We start from the raw sequence: 10,063 nt of genomic DNA on the forward strand, positions 1-10,063 counted from the left end.
AGAAATAGAATAGTAACTACCGGTATGCGCCTTGTTGGAACTATTCTGTATTGACTCCAAATAGCATCGACTCAACACAACACTGCTATTTATGTTTGTAAGTTGAAGTCACCAGCACGTGACCGCTTTTATTTTCATACTGCCACCTCTCTATCACTCACACTCTCTCTCTCTCTCTCTCTCTCACACACACACACACACACACACACACACACACACACACACACACACACACACACACACACACACACACACACACACACACACACACACACATTCCTTCTCTTGCTATAGCCACACCCCTGTGGTAGCAACAGATGCACAGACAGACAGACATGTCTCCTGCTGATAGGTTCAATGTTCTCCTGTTCCTGGCTGGGTTCTGTGGAGCTGTAGGGTTCCTGTGCATGCTGCTGTCCTGTGGAACAGAGTACTGGCTGCTGGCCGAGGAGGATGAAGATGGGAGTGTACTGGAGCCATCTGTGGAAAAGGGGGATGTGAGTCACGGAAAGACCACAGCGTCTGAGGTCGTATGTGCATTTCTAACATTACCATCCATGTATTTCTACTTTTCATGCCACCCAGTAGAATCCTCACTGTTAAAGGGGGGGAGACCACCTACTACTATTAACATACTCTACCATACACATTTGTTAAGATAACCTTTTATTCATTAACATATTACAGCTTAACAACACTGTGGATTGTACTGTGCACTGTAACTATGCAGTACTACTTCACCCACAGGATATACTTGAGCCACAAGGCAGTAATGTAAGCTATTTTAAGTCATCTCTTATTTTTATATCCACAGTGACACGATACGAATTAGCTACTGTATATTCTGATTGTAATTATTGTTGTTTATGTTTTTTCTACACACACCCTTGGTAAAATGTTATATCATATGATAACAGTTTTCTTTAATGAGACCAGGTCTCATAAGAACCAGTGTCATAAGAACCGACCTCATCTGGGGTCACACCGGTGTCATAAGAACCAGTTTGACCTATGTATTTTAGGATGTAATGTAAATGTATATCCCTGGGAGTCTTTGTTGTTGAAAGAACCTTAAAGAAATACTTCACTCCCAAAATGACTTTTTTCCTATCAGTTACTCACCCCCCTTCATTGTGTCACGTGCCTTCACTGTGAATGAAATGAATGAAAATTTTAAATTCCCAAAAATAGCAAAACAAGAGCATAATCCGAGATAAGTGTCTTGCAGTCTGTGTTACTTCCAAAATATTTATATTTTCGCTGAAACGTAAGTATTTAAGAAACTAAAAAACATATTCCGGAAGTGTCATGCACTGAACACGCCTGGGTGTGGGGTTCAACACAGCTGAGTTGACATAGTTTGGGCATGAGACTGCTTACAGTCTGAGTGTGTTAAAAATAGTGAAGTTTAAGTGAAATTGTGGTGTATTGGAAATAATGAGGACATGGACTGCATACAAGACACTTGGATTATACTCTGAGAGCTGTGTTGGAGTTCAATAGATTATAAATAGATTGTTGATATAGTTTTGATGTTGTTAACCCTGGACCCTATGGCATGGGGGGGTCAAAACAAAAGATTGCCCATGAATTCAAGGCTTCACAGCCTTACAACTGTAATTGATAGACAATTTTGGAGGGTGAAGTATTAATAGTATAGTGGTATAGTTGTATTTTGAGATATTTTGATATTTCCTGGATCATTGGTTCTCAAAGTGGAGGGGTCCTTGAGGGGGTTCCAGGGGGTCCCCAGCATAATGTGTTAATATAGCATCACAATAATTTTAACCACTTTAACCTTTTATACAGTGGTTACCTGTTCGTTCATGCGCGATTTTCAAACGGCCACCTATTGGTCCTCAGAGGTTTTCAGAGGTTTTGTTAGGTGCCTTTAGAAGTTGAAGCCCACAGATTCTTAGCGCCTCCCATTGCAAGGATTAGAAAGTGCAGTGTGGCCGTTCAGCCACGAGGTGGCGCGTGGTTCAAAATGTACTATGCAGAAAGTCCCGTTTCACATGTTATGTCAAAATTGAAAATAGCAGATCTACAAGCTCACAACATGTAGCTTAGTTCTGCTATTTTTAAAATAGACAACGTTTATATAAGGCTGAAGTGGTTAATGTATGTTTTGTAATAATAATCAAAATCTGCAAAGTAACTAGTAGCCTAACTAATGTTTTCAAACATTGCGCATCGCAATACTGTACTTTGGGCTATTCAAAAATAGCAAATATTCAAGCTCATAGCACGGCACAGAGTGCAGCGCTATGAGCTTGTAGATCTGCTATTTTTGAAAAATCTTGAAGATTCGTGCAAATCTTTGAATATATTTCTTTTAAAGTGAATATTTTAACACAAATCTTTGATTCTGGGAGTCCCTGGCACAACATATTTTCAGATGGGGGTCCTCGGCCGGATATATATCAATTTGGGGGTCCCTGGCATGAAAAAGTTTGAGAAGCACTGTCCTGGATTATTGCGAGCTAATACTAATGTAAGAGTTATTTCTCTGATCCAGGATGGGAAGAGTGTGCGGCTCTTTCATGAAGGTCTGTTCTGGCGGTGTGCGTGCAGAGGCAGCCCGGACCGGTTCTCCGTGTGGAGTCTGTGGATCAGTAAGGACCTGTAGGCTATTTGTTCCAGTTAGAGAAAGAAATGTATAGGGATATGTGCCTTTTATAACACCATGGTTGATATGAGAGGAGGAAAAACGTCTTAAACCTTACTGTATATAGGCCTACTTAGTTGACCAGGGTCCCCTCAAGGCTCTATATTTACTGTAGTCCGCTCCTTTTTTCCCTCCACACCAAATCTCTTCACTGACAATGCCGATCTACAAGCTCACAAGTCACAACGCGTCGCAACGCTGAGCTTGTAGATTAGCTATTTTCACCAACTGTTCGGCCCCAGAACAACTAGGGACGCTAGGGGTTCATGTGATTAATGCATTTGCGAGCACAATACACCAGGTTATCATGAAAGAGCTTTCAGCAACAAACTGTAGTGTAGGCTATTTCAGTTCATTCTCACAAGCATAGATGGAAAAAAATCCTGTTCTGACTAATGCACACACTTTCTTTCAGTGTTGTTTTGGTTTTTCTCCTGTTGTTCTCCTCAGTCAATCTGCCAAATTCAAAGGTTTGTGAGCCTGCCTTCCTCTTTCCATTTCCTGTCCATGGGCCAATCCACTCTCTCACGGAGCCTCGCCTCGTACATCCCTCAGCAGCGGACTCTGCCATTGGTTGGTATACTTTTCAGTTTCAAAGGATCCTCATGTACCTGCAGTTTAAGTGCAGTAATACTGTAGATCAACTTACGTCATGAAAACAGTGTTAAAGTATCCACACACAAAAAGAGGAGCAAAGAGCCCCATAAACGATCATGATGCTGTGACCAAATGATTGTGTTTTAAAAGGATCACGCCATGACACAGTTATATGCCAGGGAACTCACTCTTTACTTTGTGCTTGCTTCACACATAAAACATACAGACAGAGCAATCGATCCCAGAACCTTGAGGCATAAGCAATAGAATGAAACACTCACAACACTGGCATGACACAACAGCACAATAGAACAAAACGGTGCACTCAGTGAGACACAAATACCTTGCAGAGTTACTCCATAATTAGTGGGAAACGTAATATAGTGTTCAGAATGAGTGAGAAAAATGGCAGTGTACTCATAAATGTGAGCTGTATCACTTTTTTTCACTCATGGAATAACTCTACAAGGAATTTTAGTACAGTAAGTAGCCTTGGGAACGAATCTTTCACGTGCCATGTGGCACATAGGTCAGGAGCCTATCTCCTGTTTCTTATAAGGCAGCTTGAGGTACAAGTACATCCCCTAGACATGACACTAGTATGTCGTAAGGACCACCATACGCCAATTAGTTAAAATAGTCATTTATTTATTACAATAAATTATGTTTTGAAGCTTAACATTGTTTTCCCTGTACTCAAGCCAGAGATAAATGAAATAAAAATAAAAACTGTACTGTAGCTCTGCAGGCATATGACATTCCATGCTTTGTAAATGAGAACTCACATCACAAAACTCCTGATGAAAGGTTCATTACTGATGTGGCAGTTGTTTGTGTAGTAGTGGTTAAGATTCCACAGCGGACCATACATGAGCCCTAACTGCCAGGGCCTTCCCTCCTGAGCTGAACCGGTTTCTTCTTGGCTTTCCTGCTGAATCTCAATGGAGAAAGAAATGCAGTGTCCAGTTAATCTTACCCTTGAAGATAAAAATACCACATAACCCTACCTCTACAATCTCTGCTGAAAAATAGCCAATCTACAAGCGTGTTGTGAGCTTGTAGATCGGCTGTTTTCGGCAGAGATATGGTGTAGAGCAAGAGGATGCCTTGTATAGACCGCTGGCTGACTCTGGTCAGCAAGGTATATACTGAAGGGGTTAAGTGTGTAAAAAAGGAATGTCTTTATGCCAGACCCTGTTGTCTGTATTTACAGTTTTCAGGACCTTCTGGAGTGTCTTCCTCATAATGGGCGTGGTCACTGTTGTGATTGGTGGATTTCTTGTCATCTGCGCTGCCCCACTGGCCAATCACAGACTCTATACAGCAGGCGGGGCTTTTCAGCTTTCTGGAGGTAAGGATGGATTCACGTTGAGAAGGTCATACTCTGTAAATATGTTTCCCCTGCGGGGATTTGTGCTAAGCTGTGATTTATTTAACAACTTAGCACAAAATGTTCACAACTTTCCAGTGAATTGAACTGAAATATGGCACACAGCATTAATGATTAAGAAATCGCTGGTCTTCTTTAGTAGCTAGGGTTATCTAATTATGGGTACACCTAAATGACGAAAAAATATTACAACTGGGAAAAACTGTGTGCACTTTTCGTCCAAAGTTATTAAAGTGGCCCGAAAATAGAGCATGCACGAATGACCTTGAATATCCACACTCTAGACTAGACTTCTGAAAAAATGGGTTGTTAGTTGAAAATGAAATCATTGTCTGGAGACAAATCTGAGGGGGCTTCATTTTTATGAACAAAGAACCCGTCTGACATTCAGTTCCCACGCAAGTTGTTTCCAATGTGCCTCCGCCTGGACTCACACATCTGATGTTGTATGAATAGCAAAAATAGCCAATCTACAAGCCCACAACATGTCGTGATGGAACGCATTGTGAGTTTGTAGACCGGCTATTTTTATTTAAATTCTTCTTTTTTTTAAAGTTTGAAAAGATTATAACAATTCTTTGACAATAATAGGGATGCCAGGTTGAAAGTGGTAACATGTTATAACAATATTTTTTACTGTGCTTCATAATGATGTTACATGCAGGAGTTAGCTATGCTAATGTTACAGGATAATACATTCTGTATGAATTGAAGTGATATCACATGGATGAAAAGTTATGATTTTGCACAACATGGTTAAAACTTTAGTCTACCTCTAAACAGACAGGGCTTCCCTGTGATCTCTGGGGCCAGGGTTGGGAAACACTGATCTATTCAATTTAGATACTAAGCCCCACTACTAACGTTACCTTCATCTAGGTCAGGGAGCTCAATAACGGGTACAATACTGTGTGTCGCTGTCTGCAAGAATGTGATGTTAGTAAATGGAAGTTTATATGGCTGCTCTTATAGTAGCCGTCTATCCTACTTAGATCATTCCCTCCAGAAATCGTGGTGAGTTGCAACTTGAAATTGAATATGTACTGCAATTTTTCCATTGGTGCTGATCTCTTCACTCTCAAATCAATGCTTTGGATTTGTGTGCGTAAACTGTATTAAAGGGATAGTTCACCCAAAAAATAGTTTTTTTTCCTATCGATTTGTCTCCCATGGAGATTGGCATTCGCAGATATTTTTTTTGATTTTGTCGCATTCCTAAGCCAATAATTTGACTAATCAATCGAAAAAAGGTCATTTTGAGGGTGATCTCTTTAAGGCTTGTAAGCCCCGTAGTTGCGGGCTTGTGTTTGTTGTAAAGCAATGTATGGTCAAGCTTTAATGGCTTTTTATTGAGCACCATAATGCACCAGTATAGTGCTTTTCTGAACCTGGCTTTTGATAAGCCACGCGCGACAGTACAGCATAGTGGGGCCTGTTCATGCTCTCTGCACCCCGGCTTTGACCCTTTTTGCCACTGTGTTTGTCTGTCTGTGGGTCAGTCAGTGTGACATTAATGATGTCACAGTACTGAAGTCATAGCTGTCTGACATCATAAATTGGCCTTGGACTACCATGCGTTAACCTGGGCAATGCTGGGCACCGATATATGAACGTCTTTCTTTCCTGTCAAAATACTTAACGCTCAGTGTGCTGGATAAGATTCAGTGTCACGGTAAAGTAAACATAAAAGATGTTTCAGCTGTTTTCAACAACAATAGATGCAGTAAGTCAGGATGTCCTATACAAACTCATTACAATAGAATAGAATAGAATGAAACTTATAGCCTATCTGTGAACTAACTACTGGTCCCCTATAATATATATTGTCAAACGTTACACATGACCAAATGACAGAAATCCCATCGTAGAGATTTCCTGTAGAGATCTTCCCCTCTTCCAGGGAAAAAATATGGGTTAAAAAAAAGCTCAAGGCTGTTACAGACTTGGAATAACTGCATCAGATTTGTGTATTATTCCCTTTCCTCGCCTCAGTGCTATTTCAGTGTTAGATTAAACTAGCTGCTGCCTTTTGTCATTTCCTCTCTATAGTCCATCAGCATACTAACCTGGGTAGATGTGGCTCTGCCTTCTAGCTGGTCATTATGTTCCAATGTGCAACAGTTTAGAGATAGGAATAGGGCCCCACCCCTTTATGGGGTTTCCGGTCGAGGCAGCTGGTAATCAACATCGGGGAACCTTTCTCCACTTCACTGGCTAGGCTTGTTCTGTGGGCTCTCCTCACAATCACTACTGTCCTGTGATCCTGAGCTGCTGCCCGTCGATTCATTTTCTGCTTGCTGGAGTTGTTGCGGCTGGGATTGCTGATCAAAGTAGGCTTGTCTCCTTCTACGCAGTTCCTCCGCTGCAGGCATCTCAGTCTGGGCGCCCTCTGATCTTCCACCACCACCACCTGCTGCTGCCTGGCTGGTAGTCTTAACATTTCCCATGTTAGACTCTAAAGACTTTTTACTCATCACTGACCCCCCCTGCATGCTGAGCTGTATGGCCTGCCGAAGGTCAGCCTCTTCATCCTCCACCTCCAAGTCTTGTCGGCTGAGTGCCAAGGCTCTCCACAACTCATCATCTTCAACAGCCCTATCCTCCAGTCCTATGCCTGTATCAGGCCGACCCAGAGCTGAAGGTCTGCCATGAGAGCTACTTGACCGGGACTCGACTTCTCCGATAAGTCTGGGGCGTTGCTGTTGCTGTACTCTCATGATACCAAGAATCTTCTCTGCTTCACACTCTGGTAGGTTTCCTAGGATAACAAATATAGAGTAGCCTTCCTGTTGTAGCTGTGCAAGGAACAGGGCTAGATAGGTGTCTGAAATCAACTCTGGTCCAGTCAACATTGAGTTCAAATTGAACCACTGTTGTCCAAGCCTTCGTACCGTGAACCAGTGCTGCATGTAGTTGCAAATAAACGCGTTCTCATTTGTTGGCTCTATCTTTTGACTCTGATACTCTGGCCTGTTGAAGAGGATTTGCTCCAAACCCCACACTCCCAAAGCACTGCTAATAACTTGTATTGAAAAGAAACCACTGTCATCCATGTTTCCAGATGGTTGCTCTAAGAAGGTCTTGTACTCATCGCTGGCCATCCCTCCCTCTGCCATTCTCAGCCGTTCCTCTTCATCTAGCTGATGAGCAATTGAGGACAGGTCCACTGGAGTAAAATACTCACCTTGCAAAAGGTTGTTGAGGCAATGCTGGGCGCAAAGAGAGCCATCTTGTTTCTCGTGAAATATGGTGTCCATGATTAATTTGTGTCGGTCGTTTCCACTCGGGGTACATGTAAGTTCGCTATTTGTGCATTACTTTCATAATACACGTCGATTTCAGCAGGTGAATGATAGACAACTACTATGAAGATTTACTATCTGTGATTTGTAGATTCTTCACTCCTTCAACAATGCACAGGTGCACCAAAGACCAGTCCCAATGAAGACTGGCCACACGCAGACGCGCACAGAGCTGATGTTATAGTACTGATGTCATAATACTGACGTCATATTGGCCCCTTGAATGACCTTGTGTCTATTTGTCCTGTACAACGGGTACAGACAGACAGACAGACAGACAGACAGACACAGTACTGATGCCTTGCTGGACATCACAATACTGACATCATAGCTGACTTACATCATAGACTATCTCGCAATAACCTGGGCAACACTGGGTACTGATATATAGACATGAATATTTTTGGGTCCTATATGCTATATATTATCCATCCCTCTCTCCCCAGGTCTGTGTCTGCTGGGGGTGGTGGTGATGTTCGTCATGTGGATCCACGTGCTCGACACTCTGGAGCAGTTTGCGTCACAGCAGAGGCTCACCAGAAACCCCGCCTACCACCTCACTGTCCACAACGGGCCTTCGTTCCTATTGGCTCCCGTCGCTGGTTTCTTCTGCCTCCTGTCTGGCCTACTCTTCATCACAATTGGCCGGAAGGTGCGGGTATTCCAGAATAAATGCTGAAGTTGCGAAATTCATTACATTTATTTTTAATGCATTTTAGTTGATGATCTTAACCAGGAATTAAATAACAATGAATGAGCCAGGAGGGTTCCTTTCATTTATTAACTTGAACGATTAAACCATGCTGCCTCTGCTTGGTACCTCATAAGTCCATCATTGTGACTTGGAAATAGTGAGCTAAGGAAAGGCTTTATTTATTTATGTTTTATTTATGTTTTATTTAACAAGGGTAAACCAGAGAGATTCCCATCTATTTTTCAAGTGGGCACTGGCAAAGAAGGCAGCATACTACATATTATTTCACATTTACTAAAACAACATTAAAACAAACAAATAAAAACAAGATTATAAACATGACCAAAATCTGAAAAATAGTGACAATTTAAAAACATGAGCCAAGGAATTTGTTCATGATCAAGGAATCTAGCTTCAAATCTTTTTGTAGGATATTTCAGGAGAATGGTATAGATGAAACAGGTTTCCCAAATTCACTTCTCAGTGCGATTTTGTGATCACAGCTTGTCCATTTTGTTGAATGAGTAAAGTGCTTATGTAACTTAGTAGCTGCTCCGGGATAGCTTTGTATACAAACAAATACCAATGTGACTGTCTTCTTATGGTCACAGACGATTGACCTCACAATTCATACAATTCACAACGAAATGTATCAAGTCCAAAGATTGCTACACTAGGAAGGGCTTTATGCACTTTCATTATAAAGTGCAAAAAGGAGTTTCCTAATTCCTACACATCGCTCTTCTTGTTGAAAATATTTGCAAGTAGGTCAGACTCCAACAAGGACCAGGCAGTTTGAGGACAGGAACCATGTCCTATCAACTTTATTGGACCCATGAGGGTTTAAAAAAAATAAAACAAGGATTGTTTTTGTCATCAGTCAAGCTGAAATGGTGACAGTGTCCAGGAGGCTCTGCAGGAGAGACATTTCTGGTGGGATTTGATCCTACACCAGTATGTGAAGTGCAGATATAATGTACGTAATTAACCAGTTTATGCCATGGACATTTTATTTAACATGCTTTATTTATGAAACCAAACAATTTAGCTTATATGTATATGTTTTTAGCTTATATGTTCTGTTTGTATTTAGTCTCACATTGCCAGGCGGTCATAGATCAACACCTAGCACCTACCTAATGCATCTGGGGACATTAAAATACAAAGTTGCCAGAACAGTGCATGGTGAGGGCGGCCACTACTAAAACCAAACGTGTCACTGCCCCAATATCAAAAACCACCCTAAAGAATTTGGATTGCTTCTGCAATGCTGTTGGTTTTATTTTACTCTCTTAATTGTTTCCATTCAATTTTAGCAATTTAACGTTAGAGACTGACTTGTGAGTACTTACTTGTGTGCTATGTTAATTAAGCCAGATCGATATATTGGTTTGGCCAATATATCGGCCATT

The 10,063-nt window shown here is 41.5% G+C and overlaps 2 protein-coding genes across 4 annotated transcripts; one reads left to right on the forward strand and one right to left on the reverse strand.

Annotated features, from left to right (window-relative positions):
- Positions 1 to 279: 279 nt before the first annotated feature.
- LOC311040485 (transmembrane protein 182-like) lies at positions 280 to 8,966 on the forward strand. Of its 3 annotated transcripts, none has more exons than XM_084050798.1 (5): positions 280 to 530; positions 2,519 to 2,615; positions 3,119 to 3,241; positions 4,479 to 4,616; positions 8,404 to 8,966. In XM_084050798.1, exons 1-5 carry the CDS (start codon positions 318 to 320, stop codon positions 8,634 to 8,636), a joined length of 804 nt encoding a protein of 267 aa, XP_083906924.1. In that variant the 5' UTR covers positions 280 to 317; the 3' UTR covers positions 8,637 to 8,966. The 3 variants fall into 3 exon arrangements, with proteins under 3 accessions (XP_083906924.1, XP_083906925.1, XP_083906926.1); XM_084050799.1 differs by having other exon boundaries at positions 280 to 527; XM_084050800.1 differs by having other exon boundaries at positions 280 to 497.
- Positions 6,863 to 7,915, reverse strand: LOC311041015 (ataxin-3-like; the record flags this gene model as incomplete). Its single annotated transcript, XM_084051452.1, has 1 exon — positions 6,863 to 7,915. The coding sequence occupies exon 1, from the start codon at positions 7,910 to 7,912 to the stop codon at positions 6,863 to 6,865; it is 1,050 nt and encodes a 349-aa protein (XP_083907578.1). The 5' UTR covers positions 7,913 to 7,915.
- Positions 8,967 to 10,063: the final 1,097 nt, after the last annotated feature.

This window comes from Gymnoscopelus microlampas, assembly GCF_963454915.1.
Source record: "Gymnoscopelus microlampas genome assembly, chromosome: 24".
NCBI classification, from domain to species: domain Eukaryota; kingdom Metazoa; phylum Chordata; class Actinopteri; order Myctophiformes; family Myctophidae; genus Gymnoscopelus; species Gymnoscopelus microlampas.